General features: G+C 52.9%; 1 protein-coding gene across 2 annotated transcripts in view; it reads left to right on the forward strand.

Annotated features, from left to right (window-relative positions):
- Positions 1 to 498: 498 nt before the first annotated feature.
- The window catches only part of QTRT2 (queuine tRNA-ribosyltransferase accessory subunit 2), a 37,739-nt gene continuing 16,392 nt past the window's right edge, over positions 499 to 21,845 (forward strand). The window contains exons 1-5 of one of the 2 annotated variants that reach the window (XM_032977283.2): positions 499 to 586; positions 8,311 to 8,542; positions 13,940 to 13,995; positions 16,671 to 16,747; positions 18,417 to 18,509. In XM_032977283.2, the coding sequence (XP_032833174.2) occupies positions 8,343 to 8,542; positions 13,940 to 13,995; positions 16,671 to 16,747; positions 18,417 to 18,509 (426 nt within the window). In that variant the 5' untranslated portion in view covers positions 499 to 586; positions 8,311 to 8,342. The remainder of the gene's footprint in view (positions 587 to 8,310; positions 8,543 to 13,939; positions 13,996 to 16,670; positions 16,748 to 18,416; positions 18,510 to 21,845) is intronic. The other variant, XM_076053739.1, reaches the window with a different exon arrangement.

Genomic DNA, 21,845 nt, shown 5'->3' on the forward strand with positions numbered 1-21,845 from the left:
TGGGCGAGTGTCTGGGTGCGTGAGTGGGTGGGTGAGTGTCTGGGTGAGTGGCTGGGCGAGTGACTGGGCGAGTGACTGGGCGAGTGGCTGGGCGAGTGGCTGGGCGAGTGTCTGGTTGAGTGAGTGGATAGGACTCGATCAGTAGTCGGGTAGTTCGACCCCTGGACACGAGTGGAGGAGTGAGTGAGTGAATGTGGAGAGTATTTCACCACACGGGTGAAGCTTGCGTCTCATTCGCCGGCGTGACGCGAGCGGGTCACCGAAGCGAAGTGAATCTGCGACTCTGCGCGGCTCTGTGGCTGTGAGCGAGAGGGCCCGCTCCGGGCTACCCCCCCCACCCAAGCGGGCGATACCATCGCTGGGGGTTCAGTTCAGGGGGGGGGGCGCGCTGCAGGTGGGGAGGAGCGAAGTGCAGCGGGGGGCGCAGTGCAGGTGGGGGGGAGTGCAGTGCGGGGGCTGCCTCCCCCTCCCCCCAAGCGGGCGATACCATCTCTGGCGGCTCAGTTCAGGGGGGGGGGGGAGGGGCCCGCTGCGTGACGTCACGGGCGCGTGCGTCTCTGCCCTGGCTCGCGGTGGCGGCGTCTCTGTGAGTGCGAGTCTCAGCCTCTGTGAGTGTGAGTCTCAGTCTCTGTCTGTGAGTCTCAGTCTATGTGAGTGTGAGTCTCAGTCTGTGTGTGTGAGTCTCAGTCTGTGTGTCTGTGAGTCTCAGTCTGTGTTTGTGAGTCTCAGTCTGTGTTTGTGAGTCTCAGTCTCTGTGAGTGCGAGTCTCAGCCTCTGTGTCTGTAAGTCTCAGTCTCTGTGTCTGTGAGTCTCAGTCTATGTGAGTGTGAGTCTCAGTCTGTGTTTGTGAGTCTCAGTCTGTGTCTGTGAGTCTCAGTCTCTGTGAGTGCGAGTCTCAGCCTCTGTGTCTGTGAGTCTCAGTCTCTGTGTCTGTGAGTCTCAGCCTCTGTGTCTGTGAGTCTCAGTCTCTGTGTGTGTGAGTCTCAGTCTCTGTGTGTGTGAGTCTCAGTCTGTGTCTGTGAGTCTCAGTCTATGTCTGTGAGTCTCAGTCTGTGTGTCTGTGAGTCTCAGTCTCTGTGAGTCTCAGTCTATGTGTGTGTGAGTCTCAGTCTGTCTGTGAGTCTCAGTCTCTGTGTGTGTGAGTCTCAGTCTGTGTCTGTGAGTCTCAGTCTATGTGTGTGTGAGTCTCAGTCTGTGTCTGTGAGTCTTAGTCTGTGTCTGTGAGTCTCAGTCTCTGTGTCTGTGAGTCTCAGTCTGTGTCTGTGAGTCTTAGTCTGTGTTTGTGAGTCTCAGTCTCTGTGTGTGTGAGTCTCAGTCTCTGTGTGTGTGAGTCTCAGTCTGTGTTTGTGAGTCTCAGTCTGTCTGTGAGTCTCAGTCTCTGTGTGTGTGAGTCTCAGTCTGTGTCTGTGAGTCTCAGTCTATGTGTCTGTGAGTCTCAGTCTATGTGTGTGTGAGTCTCAGTCTGTGTCTGTGAGTCTCAGTCTATGTGTCTGTGAGTCTCAGTCTCTGCGTGTGTGAGTCTCAGTCTGTCTGTGAGTCTCAGTCTCTGTGTGTGTGAGTCTCAGTCTGTCTGTGAGTCTCAGTCTATGTGTGTGTGAGTCTCAGTCTGTGTTTGTGAGTCTCAGTCTGTCTGTGAGTCTCAGTCTCTGTGTGTGTGAGTCTCAGTCTGTCTGTGAGTCTCAGTCTCTGTGTGTGTGAGTCTCAGTCTGTCTGTGAGTCTCAGTCTCTGTGTGTGTGAGTCTCAGTCTGTCTGTGAGTCTCAGTCTATGTGTGTGTGAGTCTCAGTCTGTGTTTGTGAGTCTCAGTCTGTCTGTGAGTCTCAGTCTCTGTGAGTGTGAGTCTCAGCCTCTGTGTGTGTGAGTCTCAGTCTCTGTGAGTCTCAGCCTCTGTGTATGTGAGTCTCAGCCTCTGTGTGTGTGAGTCTCAGTCTCTGTGTGTGAGTCTCAGTCTCTGTGTGTGAGTCTCAGTCTCTGTGTGAGTCTCAGCCTCTGTGTGTGTGAGTCTCAGTCTCTGTGTGTGTGAGTCTCCATGGAGAGCAGTCGTGTAAGCGGTAGGAGCGCGCCTCGCCACTAACTCAGCTACCCGAGTTCGATTCCCACTGCCTGTCACCGACTGGACGGTACCCACGTAGAATACTGTACACACGTAGAATACTGTACACACGTGGAGTACTGTACACACGTGGAGTACTGTACACACATGGGGTACTGTACACACATGGGGTACTGTACATGCGTGGAATACTACACGTGGAGTACTGTACACACATGGGGTACTGTACATGCGTGGAAGACTACACGTGGAGTACTGTACACGCATGGGGTACTGTACTGTACATGCGTGGAAGACACGTGGAGTACTGTACACGCATGGGGTACTGTACATGCGTGGAAGACTACACGTGGAGTACTGTACATGCATGGGGTACTGTACACGCATTGGGTACTCTACTGTACACGTGTAGAGATTCTGCCTTGGCACAGTGGTCAGCAAGCAGCGATGGACTTGCTGGTTCGAGTCTCACCTCCAGGCGCGGCAACTGTCTGGGTTCCTGTGTGTCTGGGTCTCAGTGTGTCTGGGTCTCTTGTGTGTCTGAGTCTCTGTGTGCCTGGGTCTCTGTGTGTCTGAGTCTCTGTGTGCCTGGGTCTCTGTGTGTGTCTGGGTCTGTGTGTGTCTGGGTCTCTGTGTGTCTGGGTATGTGTGTGTCTGGGTCTCTGTGTGGGTCTCTGTGTGGCTGGGTCTCTGTGTGTCTGAGTCTCTTTGTGTCTGGGTCCCTGTGTGTCTGGGTCTCTGTGTGTCTGAGTCTCTGTGTGTCTGGGTCTCTGTGTGTCTGGGTCTCTGTGTGTCTGAGTCTCTGTGTGTCTGGGTCCCTGTGTGGGTCTCTGTGTGTGTCTCTGTGCGAGTCTCTGTGTCTGGGTCTCTGTGTGTCTGGGTCTCTGTGTGTCTGGGTCTCTGTGTGTATGGGTCCCTTTGTGGGTCCCTGTGTGTCTGGGTCTCTGTGTGTCTGGGTCGCTGTGTGTCTGGGTCTCTGTGTGTATGGGTCCCTGTGTGGGTCCCTGTGTGTCTGGGTCGCTGTGTGTCTGGGTCTCTGTGTGTCTGGGTCCCTGTGTGTCTGGGTCTCTGTGTGTTTGGGTCTCTGTGTGTCTGAGTCTCTGTGTGTCTGGGTCCCTGTGTGTCTGGGTCTCTGTGTGTTTGGGTCCCTGTGTGTCTGGGTCTCTGTGTGTCTGGGTCCCTGTGTGTCTGGGTCCCTGTGTGTCTGGGTCTCTGTGTGTCTGGGTCCATGTGTGTCTGGGTCCCTGTGTGTCTGGGTCCCTGTGTGTCTGAGTCTCTGTGTGTCTGAGTCTCTGTGTGTCTGGGTCCCTGTGTGTCTGGGTCTCTGTGTGTCTGGGTCCCTGTGTGTCTGGGTCTCTGTGTGTCTGAGTCTCAGTGTGTCTGAGTCTCAGTGTGTCTGGGTCTCTGTGTGTCTGGGTCCCTGTGTCTGGGTCCCTGTGCGAGTCTCTGTGTGTCTGGGTCTGTGTGTCTGGGTCTCTGTGTGGGTCTCTGTGCAAGTCTCTGTGTGTCTGGGTCTCTGTGTGTCTGGGTCTCTGTGTGTCTGGGTCCCTGTGTGTCTGGGTCTCTGTGCGAGTCTCTGTGTGTCTGGGTCTGTGTGTCTGCGTGTCTGGGTCTGCGTGTCTGGGTCTCTGCGAGTCTCTGTGTCTGAGTCTCTGTGTGTCTGGGTCTGTGTGTCTGCGTGTTTGGCTCTGTGTCTGGGTCTGTGTGTCTGGGTCTCTATATGTTTGTGTGTCTGGGTCTCTATATGTCTGTGTGTCTGGGTCTCTATGTCTGTGTGTCTGGGTCTCTATATGTTTGTGTGTCTGGGTCTCTATATGTCTGTGTGTCTGGGTCTCTATGTCTGTGTGTCTGGGTCTCTATATGTTTGTGTGTCTGGGTCTCTATATGTCTGGGTCTCTATATGTATGTGTGTCTGGGTCTGTGTGTCTGGGTCTCTATATGTTTGTGTGTCTGGGTCTCTATATGTTTGTGTGTCTGGGTCTCTATATGTTTGTGTGTCTGGGTCTCTATATGTTTGTGTGTCTGGGTCTCTATATGTGTGTGTGTGTGTCCGGGTCTGCGTGTCTGGGTCTCTGTGTGTCTGGGTCTATATGTTTGTGTGTCTGGGTCTCTATATGTCTGTGTGTCTGGGTCTCTATATGTCTGTGTGTCTGGGTCTCTATTTGTCTGTGTGTCTGGGTCTCTATATGTTTGTGTGTCTGGGTCTCTATATGTCTGTGTGTTTGGGTCTCTATATGTCTGTGTGTCTGGGTCTCTATATGTCTGTGTGTCTGGGTCTCTATATGTCTGTGTGTCTGGGTCTCTATATGTTTGTGTGTCTGGGTCTCTATATGTCTGTGTGTCTGGGTCTCTATATGTCTGTGTGTCTGGGTCTCTATATGTTTGTGTGTCTGGGTCTCTATATGTCTGTGTGTCTGGGTCTCTATATGTTTGTGTGTCTGGGTCTCTATATGTTTGTGTGTCTGGGTGTCTATATGTCTGTGTGTCTGGGTCTCTATATGTTTGTGTGTCTGGGTCTCTATATGTCCGTGTGTCTGGGTCTCTATATGTCTGTGTGTGTCTGGGTCTGCGTGTCTGGGTCTCTGTGTGTCTGGGTCTATATGTTTGTGTGTCTGGGTCTCTATATGTTTATGTGTCTGGGTCTCTATATGTTTGTGTGTCTGGGTCTCCATATGTGTGTGTGTGTCTGGGTCTCTGTGTGTCTGGGTCTATATGTTTGTGTGTCTGGGTCTCTATATGTTTGTGTGTCTGGGTCTCTATGTCTGTTTGTCTGGGTCTATATGTCTGTGTGTCTGGGTCTCTATATGTTTGTGTGTCTGGGTCTCTATATGTTTGTGTGCCTGGGTCTCTATATTTCTGTGTGTCTGGGTCTCTATATGTTTGTGTGTCTGGGTCTCTATATGTCTGTGTGTCTGGATCTCTATATGTGTGTGTGTCTGGGTCTCTAGATGTTTGTGTGTCTGGGTCTATATGTTTGTGTGTCTGGGTCTCTATGTCTGTGTGTCTGGGTCTCTATATGTCTGTGTGTCTGGGTCTCTATATATCTGTGTGTCTGGGTCTCTGTGTGTCTGGGTCCCTGTGTGTCTGGGTCTCTGTGCGAGTCTCTGTGTGTCTGGGTCTGTGTCTGGGTCTGTGTGTCTGCGTGTCTGGGCTGCGTGTCTGGGTCTCTGCGAGTCTCTGTGTGTCTGAGTCTCTGTGTGTCTGGGTCTGTGTGTCTGCGTGTTTGGCTCTGTGTCTGGGTCTGTGTGTCTGGGTCTCTATATGTTTGTGTGTCTGGGTTTCTATATGTCTGTGTGTCTGGGTCTCTATATGTCTGTGTGTCTGGGTCTCTATATGTTTGTGTGTCTGGGTCTCTATATGTCTGTGTGTCTGGGTCTCTATATGTTTGTGTGTCTGAGTCTCTATATGTTTGTGTGTCTGGGTCTCTATATGTCTGTGTGTCTGGGTCTCTATGTCTGTGTGTCTGGGTCTCTATATGTTTGTGTGTCTGGGTCTCTATATATCTGTGTGTCTGGGTCTGTGTGTCTGGGTCTCTATATGTTTGTGTGTCTGGGTCTCTATATGTTTGTGTGTCTGGGTCTCTATATGTTTGTGTGTCTGGGTCTCTATATGTTTGTGTGTCTGGGTCTCTATATGTCCGTGTGTCTGGGTCTCTATATGTCTGTGTGTCTGGGTCTCTATATGTGTGTGTGTGTCTGGGTCTGCGTGTCTGGGTCTCTGTCTGGGTCTATATGTTTGTGTGTCTGGGTCTCTATATGTCTGTGTGTCTGGGTCCCTATATGTCTGTGTGTCTGGGTCTCTATATGTTTGTGTGTCTGGGTCTCTATATGTCTGTGTGTCTGGGTCTCTATATGTCTGTGTGTCTGGGTCTCTATATGTCTGTGTGTCTGGGTCTCTATATGTCTGTGTGTCTGGGTCGCTATATGTCTGTGTGTCTGGGTCTCTATATGTCTGTGTGTCTGGGTCTCTATATGTCTGTGTGTCTGGGTCTCTATATGTTTGTGTTTCTGGGTCTCTATATGTCTGTGTGTCTGGGTCTCTATATGTTTGTGTGTCTGGGTCTCTATATGTTTGTGTGTCTGGGTGTCTATATGTCTGTGTGTCTGGGTCTCTATATGTTTGTGTGTCTGGGTCTCTATATGTCCGTGTGTCTGGGTCTCTATATGTCTGTGTGTGTCTGGGTCTGCGTGTCTGGGTCTCTGTGTGTCTGGGTCTATATGTTTGTGTGTCTGGGTCTCTATATGTTCGTGTGTCTGGGTCTCTATATGTTTGTGTGTCTGGGTCTCTATATGTTTGTGTGTGTCTGGGTCTGCGTGTCTGGGTCTCTGTGTGTCTGGGTCTATATGTTTGTGTGTCTGGGTCTCTATATGTTTGTGTGTCTGGGTCTCTATGTCTGTTTGTCTGGGTCTATATGTCTGTGTGTCTGGGTCTCTATATGTTTGTGTGTCTGGGTCTCTATATGTTTGTGTGTCTGGGTCTCTATATTTCTGTGTGTCTGGGTCTCTATATGTTTGTGTGTCTGGGTCTCTATATGTTTGTGTATCTGGGTCTCTATTTGTCTGTGTGTCTGGATCTCTATATGTCTGTGTGTCTGGGTCTCTATATGTTTGTGTGTCTGGGTCTATATGTTTGTGTGTCTGGGTCTCTATGTCTGTGTGTCTGGGTCTCTCTATGTCTGTGTGTCTGGGTCTCTATATGTCTGTGTGTCTGGGTCTCTATATGTCTGTGTGTCTGGGTCTCTATATATCTGTGTGTCTGGGTCTCTATATGTTTGTGTGTCTGTGTGTCTGGGTCTCTATATGTCTGTGTGTCTGGGTCTCTATATGTTTGTGTGTCTGGGTCTCTATATGTTTGTGTGTCTGGGTCTCTATATGTCTGTGTGTCTGGGTCTCTATATATCTGTGTGTCTGGGTCTCTATATGTCTGTGTGTCAGGTTCTCTATATGTTTGTGTGTCTGGGTCTCTATATGTCTGTGTGTCTGGGTCTCTATATGGTTGTGTGTCTGGGTCTCTATATGTCTGTGTGTCTGGGTCTCTATATGTCTGTGTGTCTGGGTCTCTATATGTTTGTCTGTCTGGGTCTCTATATGTATGTGTGTCTGGGTCTATATGTTTGTGTGTCGGGGTCTATATGTTTGTGTCTGGGTCTCTATATGTCTGTGTGTCTGGGTCTCTATATGTTTGTGTGTCTGGGTCTCTATATGTCTGTGTGTCTGGGTCTCTATATGTCTGTGTGTCTGGGTCTCTATATGGTTGTGTGTCTGGGTCTCTATATGTCTGTGTGTCTGGGTCTCTATATGTCTGTGTGTCTGGGTCTCTATATGTTTGTCTGTCTGGGTCTCTATATGTCTGTGTGTCTGGGTCTATATGTTTGTGTGTCGGGGTCTATATGTTTGTGTCTGGGTCTCTATATGTCTGTGTGTCTGGGTCTCTATATGTTTGTGTGTCTGGGTCTCTATATGTCTGTGTGTCTGGGTCTCTATATGTGTGTGTGTGTATCTTTCTGTCTTCGGTGGTGCAGTGGTTCGCGCTGCACTGCCCTACGAACCTGGCAAAACAGAGTTCCATTGCCGATCACGACCAATCATAGCGACAGCGAAAATCTGAACTATTCCTCGACAGACTTCCTCTTAGGTCGACTCAGCCTTAAGTGAGTGCCTGCTGCTGCTGCGTGTATTAAACACCAGCATTGGAGGAGACAAAGGCGGCCCTGGGCGTGGTGGTTGTGTGCCGTGCCGGTTTTAATCTCTGCAACTCGCTAACGGCACTTGCCTCCAACAGTCTGTTAGTGGCTATTTTATTGTACCCAGCAGGGAGTGATGATGCATTTATCTTCAACTTCTTTCGCACCGTACGTAGCCAACCGCGCTAATCGCAGGTGCGGCGCGGAATGACCACCAACTGACACGCACAAAGCAGTTCTAAAGAAATGAGCTTTCAATCTAGGTGGTTCAAAAGTGCTTCGCTCCAGTGACGTCCTGATACTGGAAGCAAGAAACTCACAGAGACCCACAGAAAACCGGAGACTCGTACGGACGTGTGCTGAACTTCTTTCGCACCGTACCCAGCCAGTCGTGCCGAGCGGAATGTGCGGGAGCGACGGACGGCAAACTAAACACGAAAATCAGTTCTACACGAATTAGTTTGCCAATTGAGTGCAGCGGTGTTCCAGACGTCCGCGGAAGCTCCAGCTGAAAGCGCTTCTCTAACATCTCCCACCCCTTCCTTCTTGTCTCCCGTTTTGCCTTGTGGCGGCAGTGGCGGCAGTGGCGGCGGTGGCGGCGGTGGCGATGGCGATGGCGATGCGGCTGAAGCTGTCGAGCGCCGTGGCGGGTTGCCGCGTCGGGGAGCTCCTGTTGGGAGGGAGGAGCTTGGAGCTCCCCGCGTGCCTCCTGTACACACGCGGCGGCACGGCGCCCAACCTCACGCACGACAACCTGGAGCTGGTGGAGCCGCCGCCGCTCGCAGCCCAGGTCCCCCTCGCCTCACTGTGAGTGACGGGACACTCGCAGTGAAGGACACTCGCAGTGAGGGACACTCACAGTGACGGGACACTCGCCATGAGGGACACTCACAGTGAGGGACACTCACAGTGAGGGACACTCGCAGTGAGGGACACTCGCAGTGAGGGACACTCGCAGTGAGGGACACTCACAGTGAGGGACACTCGCAGTGAGGGACACTCGCAGTGAGGGACACTCGCAGTGAGGGACACTCGCAGTGAGGGACACTCGCAGTGAGGGACACTCGCAGTGAGGGACACTCACCGTGAGGGACACTCACAGTGAGGGACACTCGCAGTGAGGGACACTCGCAGTGAGGGACACTCGCAGTGAGGGACACTCGCAGTGAGGGACACTCACCGTGAGGGACACTCACAGTGAGGGACACTCGCAGTGAGGGACACTCGCAGTGAGGGACACTCGCAGTGAGGGACACTCGCAGTGAGGGACACTCACCGTGAGGGACACTCACAGTGAGGGACACTCGCAGTGAGGGACACTCGCCGTGAGGGACACTCACCGTGAGGGACACTCACAGTGAGGGACACTCACAGTGAGGGACACTCACCGTGAGGGACACTCGCAGTGAGGGACACTCGCAGTGAGGGACACTCGCAGTGAGGGACACTCACAGTGAGGGACACTCACCATGAGGGACACTCACAGTGAGGGACACTCACAGTGAGGGACACTCGCCATGATGGACACTCGCCATGAGGGACACTCACCATGAGGGACACTCACAGTGAGGGACACTCACAGTGAGAGACACTCACCATGAGGGACACTCACAGTGAGGGACACTCACAGTGAGGGACACTCGCCATGAGGGACACTCACCGTGAGGGACACTCGCCATGAGGGACACTCACCGTGAGGGACACTCACCATGAGGGACACTCACCATGAGGGACACTCGCAGTGAGGGACACTCACAGTGAGGGACACTCGCCATGATGGACACTCGCCATGAGGGACACTCGCCATGATGGACACTCACAGTGAGGGACACTCGCAGTGAGGGACACTCGCCATGAGGGACACTCACAGTGAGGGACACTCACAGTGAGGGACACTCGCAGTGAGGGACACTCACAGTGAGGGACACTCACAGTGAGGGACACTCGCAGTGAGGGACACTCACAGTGAGGGACACTCGCAGTGAGGGACACTCACAGTGAGAGACACTCGCAGTGAGGGACACTCACAGTGAGGGACACTCGCAGTGAGGGACACTCACAGTGAGGGACACTCACAGTGAGGGACACTCGCAGTGAGGGACACTCGCAGTGAGGGACACTCACAGTGAGGGACACTCGCAGTGAGGGACACTCACCATGAGGGACACTCACAGTGAGGGACACTCACCATGAGGGACACTCACAGTGAGGGACACTCGCAGTGAGGGACACTCACAGTGAGGGACACTCGCAGTGAGGGACACTCGCAGTGAGGGACACTCACAGTGAGGGACACTCACAGTGAGGGACACTCACAGTGAGAGACACTCGCCATGAGGGACACTCGCAGTGAGGGACACTCGCAGTGAGGGACACTCACAGTGAGGGACACTCACCGTGAGGGACACTCACCGTGAGGGACACTCACCGTGAGGGACACTCACCGTGAGGGACACTCACAGTGAGGGACACTCACTGTGAGGGACACTCACAGTGAGGGACACTCACCGTGAGGGACACTCACAGTGAGGGACACTCGCCATGAGGGACACTCGCCATGAGGGACACTCGCCATGAGGGACACTCACCATGAGGGACACTCACCGTGAGGGACACTCGCCATGAGGGACACTCACCGTGAGGGACACTCACCGTGAGGGACACTCGCCATGAGGGACACTCACCGTGAGGGACACTCACCGTGAGGGACACTCACAGTGAGGGACACTCACAGTGAGGGACACTCGCAGTGAGGGACACTCGCCGTGAGGGACACTCACCGTGAGGGACACTCACAGTGAGGGACACTCACAGTGAGGGACACTCACCGTGAGGGACACTCGCAGTGAGGGACACTCGCAGTGAGGGACACTCGCAGTGAGGGACACTCACAGTGAGGGACACTCACCATGAGGGACACTCACAGTGAGGGACACTCACAGTGAGGGACACTCGCCATGATGGACACTCGCCATGAGGGACACTCACCATGAGGGACACTCACAGTGAGGGACACTCACAGTGAGGGACACTCACAGTGAGGGACACTCACAGTGAGGGACACTCGCCATGAGGGACACTCACCGTGAGGGACACTCGCCATGAGGGACACTCACCGTGAGGGACACTCACCATGAGGGACACTCACCATGAGGGACACTCGCAGTGAGGGACACTCACAGTGAGGGACACTCGCCATGATGGACACTCGCCATGAGGGACACTCGCCATGATGGACACTCGCAGTGAGGGACACTCGCAGTGAGGGACACTCGCAGTGAGGGACACTCGCAGTGAGGGACACTCACAGTGAGGGACACTCGCCATGATGGACACTCGCCATGAGGGACACTCGCCATGATGGACACTCGCAGTGAGGGACACTCGCCATGAGGGACACTCACAGTGAGGGACACTCACAGTGAGGGACACTCGCAGTGAGGGACACTCACAGTGAGAGACACTCGCAGTGAGGGACACTCACAGTGAGGGACACTCGCAGTGAGGGACACTCACAGTGAGGGACACTCACAGTGAGGGACACTCGCAGTGAGGGACACTCGCAGTGAGGGACACTCACAGTGAGGGACACTCACAGTGAGGGACACTCGCAGTGAGGGACACTCACCATGAGGGACACTCACAGTGAGGGACACTCACCATGAGGGACACTCACAGTGAGGGACACTCGCAGTGAGGGACACTCACAGTGAGGGACACTCGCAGTGAGGGACACTCGCAGTGAGGGACACTCACAGTGAGGGACACTCACAGTGAGGGACACTCGCAGTGAGGGACACTCACAGTGAGAGACACTCGCCATGAGGGACACTCGCAGTGAGGGACACTCGCAGTGAGGGACACTCACCGTGAGGGACACTCACCGTGAGGGACACTCACCGTGAGGGACACTCACAGTGAGGGACACTCACAGTGAGGGACACTCACAGTGAGGGACACTCACAGTGAGGGACACTCACCGTGAGGGACACTCACAGTGAGGGACACTCACCGTGAGGGACACTCACAGTGAGGGACACTCACTGTGAGGGACACTCACAGTGAGGGACACTCACCGTGAGGGACACTCACAGTGAGGGACACTCGCCATGAGGGACACTCGCCATGAGGGACACTCGCCATGAGGGACACTCACCATGAGGGACACTCACCGTGAGGGACACTCGCCATGAGGGACACTCACCGTGAGGGACACTCACCGTGAGGGACACTCGCCATGAGGGACACTCACCGTGAGGGACACTCACCGTGAGGGACACTCACAGTGAGGGACACTCACAGTGAGGGACATTCACAGTGAGGGACACTCGCAGTGAGGGACACTCACAGTGAGGGACACTCACTGTGAGGGACACTCACCATGAGGGACACTCACTGTGAGGGACACTCACAGTGAGGGACACTCGCCATGAGGGACACTCACAGTGAGGGACACTCACCGTGAGGGACACTCACCATGAGGGACACTCACAGTGAGGGACACTCGCCATGAGGGACACTCCCTTGAGGGACACTCACAGTGAGGGACACTCGCCATGAGGGACACTCACCGTGAGGGACACTCACCGTGAGGGACACTCACCGTGAGGGACACTCACAGTGAAGGACACTCGCCATGAGGGACACTCACCGTGAGGGACACTCACAGTGAGGGACACTCACAGTGAGGGACACTCACCATGAGGGACACTCACCATGAGGGACACTCGCCATGAGGGACACTCGCCATGAGGGACACTCACCGTGAGGGACACTCACCGTGAGGGACACTCACCATGAGGGACACTCGCCATGAGGGACACTCACCGTGAGGGACACTCACCGTGAGGGACACTCACCATGAGGGACACTCGCCATGAGGGACACTCACAGTGAGGGACACTCACAGTGAGGGACACTCACCGTGAGGGACACTCACCGTGAGGGACACTCACCATGAGGGACACTCACCATGAGGGACACTCGCCATGAGGGACACTCACCGTGAGGGACACTCACCGTGAGGGACACTCACAGTGAGGGACACTCACCATGAGGGACACTCACAGTGAGGGACACTCACCATGAGGGACACTCGCCATGAGGGACACTCACCGTGAGGGACACTCACCGTGAGGGACACTCACCATGAGGGACACTCACAGTGAGGGACACTCGCCATGAGGGACACTCACAGTGAGGGACACTCACCGCGAGGGACACTCACAGTGAGGGACACTCGCCATGAGGGACACTCCCTTGAGGGACACTCACAGTGAAGGACACTCGCCATGAGGGACACTCACCGTGAGGGACACTCACCGTGAGGGACACTCACCGTGAGGGACACTCACAGTGAAGGACACTCGCCATGAGGGACACTCACCGTGAGGGACACTCACCGTGAGGGACACTCACCGTGAGGGACACTCACAGTGAGGGACACTCACCGTGAGGGACACTCGCCATGAGGGACACTCACCATGAGGGACACTCACCGTGAGGGACACTCGCCATGAGGGACACTCGCCATGAGGGACACTCACAGTGAGGGACCCTCACCGTGAGGGACACTCGCAGTGAGGGACACTCACAGTGAGGGACACTCACCATGAGGGACACTCACAGTGAGGGACACTCGCCATGAGGGACACTCCCTTGAGGGACACTCACAGTGAAGGACACTCGCCATGAGGGACACTCACCGTGAGGGACACTCACCGTGAGGGACACTCACCGTGAGGGACACTCACAGTGAGGGACACTCGCCATGAGGGACACTCACAGTGAGGGACACTCACAGTGAGGGACACTCACCGTGAGGGACACTCGCCATGAGGGACACTCACCATGAGGGACACTCACCATGAGGGACACTCACAGTGAGGGACCCTCACCGTGAGGGACACTCACAGTGAGGGACACTCACCATGAGGGACACTCACCGTGAGGGACACTCACCATGAGGGACACTCACCGTGAGGGACACTCACCGTGAGGGACACTCACCATGAGGGACACTCACCGTGAGAGACACTCGCCATGAGGGACACTCGCCATGAGGGACACTCGCCGTGAGTAACAGCACAGGTCTCCTCTGAGTGATCAAGACCAGGTTCCAGCTGCTGGTTCTATCTCATGATTATAGCTCCCATCACTTTTGCCCTGCTGCTGTTGCTGCTGTTGCCACTGCTCCTGCTGCAGGGTGGAGCAGCAGGAGGTGCTGGAGGAATACGGGGAGGGGTTCGCAAAGTTCATCGGTGAGAAGCGAACAAGGGATAAGTAGCGTAACTCTCGCGGATTCAATCACTCCAATTCACTCACTGATTCACTCATTGCGTGTGCATGCCGAACTCAATTTGCCAGGGCCAGGAGACTGACTACTCCCCTCATGTTCCACGTTGGGTGCCACGGTAGTGAGATGTTAACTACCTCGCCTGGTATACAGGAGTTTGTGGTCTCTATCCCCAACCTGACACCTGCTGCTGTATATTTGGAGTTTGCGCTGTCTCTCCCCGTGGTTCATAATAAAGGTTTTTGGGTTAGATCGCGTTATTTATAAATGTGTCGTAACCCTCCACCACCCGACACGGCCAAACAGTAAAAAATGCGTCACGTTGACAAAAGACAAAATAGTTCACTACTTCAGCCCACCGGTGTGTTGAAGAGTGAATCAACATCATTTACAATTTTGAGTACGCCGTTTCGCTGGTAAATACATCCAGCATCATCGGGCAATTTATAAATAACGCGATCTAACCCAAAAAACCTTTATTATGAATAATATTGGTCGCGAAAGCCTCATACGTGTTCATCTCCTCGTGGTTGCTCAGATTTTTTTCCGGGTCCTCCGGCTCCATGTTTAGAATCAAAATCAATGCGCGTTTAGAGTATTTGCCTGCTGCTATAAGTTTCCACGATGATAAGCCACTTCGTTGAGCTATCATTTGTGGCCAGGCCGCTTTTAAAAAGAAGTTATACGGTGGTTCCCCGGAGATCGAACTTAATTCGTTCCCGAAGGCCATTCGAACACCGATTTGTTCGAACACCGAATTAATTTTCCCCATAAGAATTAATGTAAATGACATTAATTGGTTCCAGACACAAGAAGTCTCTCATTATAAAGCATTTTTACACGAAGTTTACAGTAATTAAATGCATAAAATCACTCAAAAAAACAACCAAGAAACACAATGAATAAATTAATAAATATATGGAATAAATTTAATCATTGACCTTCACTTTACCTGTAGTAAGGAGAGTTGATGGCTTGAGTGGAAGGTGGTGATGAGGAGGAGGTGGTAAAACCTTTGTCTGGGCATGCGTCATGCACGCTGCTGGCCACACGCGTCTCAGCCGCGTACAGGTTCTTTGAAGTCGCGATTGCCGTTCGACCTCCGAATTTCGTTCGGTTTCCGGGGCAAAAAAATGTTGGGAATTATCGTTCGAACACCGATTTGTTCCAGTTCTGGTGCGTTTGATTTCCGAGGTTCTACTGTATAGCGTTGTAAAAAAAAAAATAGTTGTTCCTTCAGGAATACCAGAAGAAAATAATTGCGGTTGGCCACGAGGGATAGCCGAACGCAAACTGTTGAGCAGAGGCTGTCGGGAGCTGGACCAGTACCGTCTAGACCCCCGTGGAACACAGGAGGCCCGGTGCATTGGTTCTGGATTCAGTCACCGTGAGGGGTGGGCAGTCCTCCGCTTTGCCGTTTCATCATTTTCAGTGGGTTTTGTACTCGTCCGTCTTAAGTCTTTGTGCTTATTTTAAACTATCACCCGCTCACGGCCAACACCAGTGACGTAATGAATCTGAATCGGACCTGGGCCTTCCTTAGGTTGACTCGCCCTCAAATGAGTACCTGGTGCTTCGTGTGAACATCGCCACTGGGGGCGTGGTGCTGGCCACCCACCCTCTTGCTCGCAGCGCTTGCCCCAACACTCTGTTAAAATATTCTGTCGGTAAAGCCACGTAGATAGAAAAAACAATAAAAAATATTGTAACGTTTCGATCGCAACAGGAGCAATCGTCATCGGGTGAAAAAATAGCGGGAGAGCTGCTGATGCAGGATGTTATAAAGGTTTGAGATGGGCGTAGCCCAAGGCTCATAAGCGAAGTGGGCGGGGCTAGTGATGAAATTTGCATGTCAATGTCAGATCGGGTCAATCGGAGAGCCACATCCACGATGACGAAGCTACAGAGGTGGCCATTGTATTGTGAGAGGTTAGCATGCCAATGTAAGATCGTAGAGCCACGGCCACATCGAGGAAAACGAGCAACGGTGGCTGTGTTAGTGTGAGACATGTAACCTGTTAATGTGAAGACATTTAACCTGCTAATGTGAAGACATTTAACCTGTTAATGTGAAGACATTTAACCTGTTAATGTGAAGACTTTTAACCTGTTAATGTAAAGACATTCAACCTGTTAATGTGAAGACATTTAACCTGTTAATGTAAAGACATTTAACCTGTTAGTGTACAGACATTTAACCTGCTAATGTGAAGATATTTAACCTGTTAATGTAACACCAGAAAGTCGAAAATAACTACTGGCATCGGCAGGTAGGATGGAAACATCACAGCCAGTTATGACTTAAACTGGTTAATAACGTCCTTCCAATGTATGCTCAGTTTGTACCCATCTTCTCGGTTGAAATTGTGTCTGTGTTTATATATCTGGATAGCTTCATAAACAAATCTTTTGTTGATAGCCAGTGGGTTTGCAGAGTACCTTCGTCTTGGAAAAATCTATTTCGTGTGTGCCCACTGCGTTAAAACAATGATCAGCCACGGCTGAGGTATTGGTCCTACCGTGTTTCAGATCTGCCTTATGTTCACGAACCCCGGTCCGAGACGTGTCACTCTATTAAAAGGCTACACGGGGTGACCTCTGTCTTTGCGTGTGTGCATTCTCCTCCGCTGTTCGGCGCAGGTCTGCCGGACATGCTGCTGGTGTGCACGCAGTACGACCCGGCAACCCCCACTCCACAGGGGTTCACCACCAGCAAGGTACCCCCCCCCCCCCAACACCCCCCACTCCATAACGCAGTCGACCAGGAAGAATAATCAGACGCGTGCATGGATTCTGTAATGCTTTCCATAGGGCGGCAGGCTTGTGGCCCAGCAACCAGGGGCCTGGAGATTCTATTTGTGACTCAGATGCCTTTCTGCGTGGAGTTTGTGTGTTCACCCCCTGTTCTGCAGAGTGAGTGAGTGGAGTTTGTGTGATGTCCCCCTGTTCTGCAGAGTGAGAGTGAGTGAGCGGAGTTTGTGTGATCTCCCCCTGTTCTGCAGAGTGAGTGAGTGGAGTTTGTATGTTCACCCCTGTTCTACAGAGTGAGTGAGTGGAGTTTGTGTGTTCTCCCCCTGTTCTACAGAGTGAGTGAATGGAGTTTGTGTGTTCTCCCCCTGTTCTGCAGAGTGAGTGAGTGGAGTTTGTGTGTTCACCCCTGTTCTACAGAGTGAGTGGAGTTTGTGTGTTCTCCCTCTGTACTACACAGTGAGTGAGTGGAGTTTGTGTTCTCCCCCTGTTCTACAGAGTGAGTGAGTGGAGTTTATATGATGTCCCCCTGTTCTACAGAGTGAGTGAGTGGAGTTTGTGTGTTCTCCCCCTGTACTACACAGTGAGTGAGTGGAGTTTGTGTGTTCTCCCGCTGTTCTACAGAGTGAGTGAGTGGAGTTTGTGTGATCTCCCCCTGTTCTACAGAGTGAGTGGAGTTTGTGTGATCTCCCCCTGTACTACACAGTGAGTGAGTGGAGTTTGTGTGTTCACCCCTGTTCTACAGAGTGAGTGGAGTTTGTGTGTTCTCCCTCTGTACTACACAGTGAGTGAGTGGAGTTTGTGTGATCTCCCCCTGTTCTACAGAGTGAGTGGAGTTTGTATGATCTCACCCTGTTCTACAGAGTGAGTGAGTGGAGTTTGTATGATCTCCCCCTGTTCTACAGAGTGAGTGAGTGGAGTTTGTGTGTTCTCCCCCTGTTCTACAGATGAGTGAGTGGAGTTTGTGTGTTCTCCCCCTGTTCTACAGAGTGAGTGAGTGGAGTTTGTGTGTTCTCCCCCTGTTCTACAGAGTGAGTGAGTGGAGTTTGTGTGATCTCCCCCTGTTCTACAGAGTGAGTGGAGTTTGTATGATCTCCCCCTGTTCTACAGAGTGAGTGGAGTTTGTATGATCTCACCCTGTTCTACAGAGTGAGTGAGTGGAGTTTGTGTGATCTCCCCCTGTTCTACAGAGTGAGTGAGTGGAGTTTGTGTGTTCTCCCCCTGTTCTACAGAGTGAGTGAGTGGAGTTTGTGTGATCTCCCCCTGTTCTACAGAGTGAGTGCGTGCAGTTTGTATGTCCTCCCCCTGTTGAGCAGAGTGAGTGGAGTTTCTATTTCCCCCCCCCCCCCGCTCTTGCTCTGCACGGGGTTTCCTTCCAGAGATAGACGCAATACACACACGGTGTAGCTGACATTGCCTAAACGTCCCGAGTGCCGAAAAAAGTCGCCGCAAACGACTCAATTGGGATCGCGCGCAGCAGCGGCGTTGCCCCGCGCCCGAAACCAAGAACTCGCCAGGACCCCCTCCCGCGAGGGAGCCTTGCGTCCCGCGGGGCCTCTCGGCACCGATGACTCCGAGGGGACTGCGCGAGCGGCAGCCGAGCTGCCTGCGTCACCTCCCCCCCCATGTCCGTGCCAGACCGTGTCCGTCTGGGGCAGCGGGGGCCGCGTGGAGCTCACCCCATCGCGCTACGTGGAGCTGCAGCGAGCAGTGCGGCCCGCGTGCTACCAGGTGCGACGCACGCTCACTGCCTGCTCCCCCCCCCCCCCCCCCCGCCGCTACCCCACCCCCACAACCCCCCCCCCCCCCCCACATTTTTCTTGTTAGTAGCAGTGCCTACGAAGGCCGGACACGGTACACAACGGGGGAGGGGGTGGGTGGCCGGCACCGCGCTTGGCCGTTTTTGTCTCCCTAGCGGCGACGTTTGTGCTCTGCGGCAAGTACTAATTTCAGGTCGGGTCAACCTAGGGGAAGCTCAGGACTACTCACAAAGACAAAGATCCCCCCGTGTAGCCTTAACAGACTGTTGGGGCAAGTGCTGTTAGCGAGCGGCACCTATGAAGCCCGCCACGGCACACGAGGGGTGGGTGGCCAGCACCACGCCCGGCCGCCTTTGTCTCCCCAGTGACGATGTTCACACACTGCACCAGGTACTCGTTCGAGGCTGAGTCGACCTAGGGGAGGCCCAGGATAGTTTAGATATTCGTCACTGGTGTTGGTTGTGAGAGGGAATCGAACTTGGGTTGCCAGCTTTGTAGCGCAGTTCAGCAACCACAACACTACACACACACACAAGAGCCCCCATTCGCCATGAACTGGCGGTGACATCACCACGGCGTTTGGGCCAGTCTAGGTGATTGTGACGCATGGTGGTGATGGTGATTGTGACGCATGGTGGTGATGGTGATTGTGACGCGTGGTGGTAGTGAGTCGTGGTTGTGGTGGTAGTGAGTCGTGGTTGTGGTGGTGTTTGTGACGCGTGATGGTGGTGGTTGTGACGCGTGCTGGTTGTGACGCGTGGTGGTAGTGAGTCATGGTTGTGGTGGTGGTTGTGACGCGTGATGGTAGTGAGTCGTGGTTGTGGTGGTGTTTGTGACGCGTGATGGTGGTGATTGTGACGCGTGGTGCTTGTGACGCGTGGTGGTAGTGAGTCGTGGTTGTGGTGGTGGCTGACAGGTGGTGATGGTGGTTGTGATGCATGGTGGTGGTGGTTGTGACGCATAGTGGTGGTTGTGATGGTAGTGGTTGTAATGCGTGGTTGTAGTTGTTGTGACGTGTGGTGGTGGTTGTAGTTGTTGTGACGCATGGTGGTGGTTGTAGTTGTTGTGACGTGTGGTGGTGATTGTGGTGGTTGTGACGTGTGGTGTTGGTTGTAGTTGTTGTGACGTGTGGTGGTGGTTGTGGTGGTTGTGACGTGTGGTAGTGGTTGTAGTTGTTGTGACGCGTGGTGTTGGTTGTAGTTGTTGTGACGTGTGGTGGTGGTTGTAGTAGTTGTGACGTGTGGTGTTGGTTGTAGTTGTTGTGACGTGTGGTGGTGGTTGTAGTTGTTGTGACGTGTGGTGGTGGTTGTAGTTGTTGTGACGTGTGGTGGTGGTTGTAGTTGTTGTGACGTGTGGTGGTGGTTGTAGTTGTTGTGACGTGTGGTGTTGGTTGTAGTTGTTGTGACGTGTGGTGGTGGTTGTAGTAGTTGTGACGTGTGGTGGTGGTTGTAGTTGTTGTGACGTGTGGTGTTGGTTGTAGTTGTTGTGACGTGTGGTGGTGGTTGTAGTAGTTGTGACGTGTGGTGGTGGTTGTAGTTGTTGTGACGTGTGGTGTTGGTTGTAGTTGTTGTGACGTGTGGTGGTGGTAGTGGTTGTTGTGACGTGTGGTGGTGGTTGTAGTTGTGAGGTGTGGTGTTGGTTGTAGTTGTTGTGACGTGTGGTGGTGGTTGTAGTTGTTGTGACGTGTGGTGGTGGTTGTAGTTGTTGTGACGTGTGGTGGTGGTTGTAGTTGTTGTGACGTGTGGTGGTTGTAGTTGTTGTGACGTGTGGTGGTGGTAGTGGTTGTTGTGACGTGTGGTGGTGGTAGTGGTTGTTGTGACGTGTGGTGTTGGTTGTAGTTGTTGTGACGTGTGGTGGTGGTTGTAGTTGTTGTGACGTGTGGTGGTGGTTGTAGTTGTTGTGACGCGTGGTGGTGGTTGTAGTTGTTATGACGTGTGGTGGTGGTTGTAGTTGTTGTGACGTGTGGTGTTGGTTGTAGTTGTTGTGACGTGTGGTAGTGGTTGTAGTTGTTGTGACGTGTGGTAGTGGTTGTAGTAGTTGTGACGCGTGGTGGTGGTTGTAGTTGTTGTGAGGTGTGGTGGTGGTAGTAGTTGTTGTGACGTGTGGTGGTGGTTGTAGTTGTTGTGACGTGTGGTGTTGGTTGTAGTAGTTGTGACGCGTGGTGGTGGTTGTAGTTGTTGTGAGGTGTGGTGGTGGTAGTAGTTGTTGTGACGTGTGGTGGTGGTTGTTGTGACGTGTGGTGTTGGTTGTAGTTGTTGTGACGTGTGGTAGTGGTTGTAGTTGTTGTGACGTATGGTGGTGGTTGTTGTGACATGTGGTGGTGGTTGTAGTTGTTGTGACGTGTGGTGGTGGTAGTAGTTGTTGTGACGTGTGGTGGTGGTTGTTGTGACGTGTGGTGTTGGTTGTAGTTGTTGTGACGTGTGGTAGTGGTTGTAGTTGTTGTGACATGTGGTGGTGGTTGTTGTGACGTGTGGTGGTGGTTGTAGTTGTTGTGACGTGTGGTGGTGGTTGTAGTTGTTGTGACGTGTGGTGGTGGTTGTTGTGACGTGTGGTGGTGGTTGTTGTGACGTGTGGTGGTGGTTGTAGTTGTTGTGACGTGTGGTGGTGGTTGTTGTGACGTCTGGTGGTAGTTGTAGTTGTTGTGAGGTGTGGTAGTGGTTGTTGTGACGTGTGGTGTTGGTTGTTGTGATGTGTGGTGGTGGTTGTAGTTGTTGTGACGTGTGGTGGTGGTTGTAGTAGTTGTGACGTGTGGTTGTGGTTGTTGTGACGTGTGGTGGTGGTTGTTGTGACGTGTGGTGGTGGTTGTAGTTGTTGTGACGTGTGGTGGTGGTTGTTGTGACGTGTGGTGTTGGTTGTAGTTGTTGTGACGTGTGGTGGTGGTAGTAGTTGTTGTGACGTGTGGTGGTGGTTGTTGTGACGTGTGGTGTTGGTTGTAGTTGTTGTGACGTGTGGTGGTGGTTGTAGTTGTTGTGACATGTGGTGTTGGTTGTAGTTGTTGTGATGTGTGGTGGTGGTTGTAGTTGTTGTGAGGTGTGGTGGTGGTTGTAGTTGTTGTGACGCGTGGTGGTGGTTGTAGTTGTTATGACGTGTGGTGGTGGTTGTAGTTGTTGTGACGTGTGGTGTTGGTTGTAGTTGTTGTGACGTGTGGTAGTGGTTGTAGTTGTTGTGACGTGTGGTAGTGGTTGTAGTAGTTGTGACGCGTGGTGGTGGTTGTAGTTGTTGTGAGGTGTGGTGGTGGTAGTAGTTGTTGTGACGTGTGGTGGTGGTTGTAGTTGTTGTGACGTGTGGTGTTGGTTGTAGTAGTTGT

The sequence above is a fragment of the Petromyzon marinus genome, chromosome 62, assembly GCF_048934315.1.
Source record: "Petromyzon marinus isolate PM22_M1 ecotype Great Lakes invasive population chromosome 62, UKy_Petmar_22M1.pri1.0, whole genome shotgun sequence".
In the NCBI taxonomy this organism is placed as follows: Eukaryota; Metazoa; Chordata; class Hyperoartia; order Petromyzontiformes; family Petromyzontidae; genus Petromyzon; species Petromyzon marinus.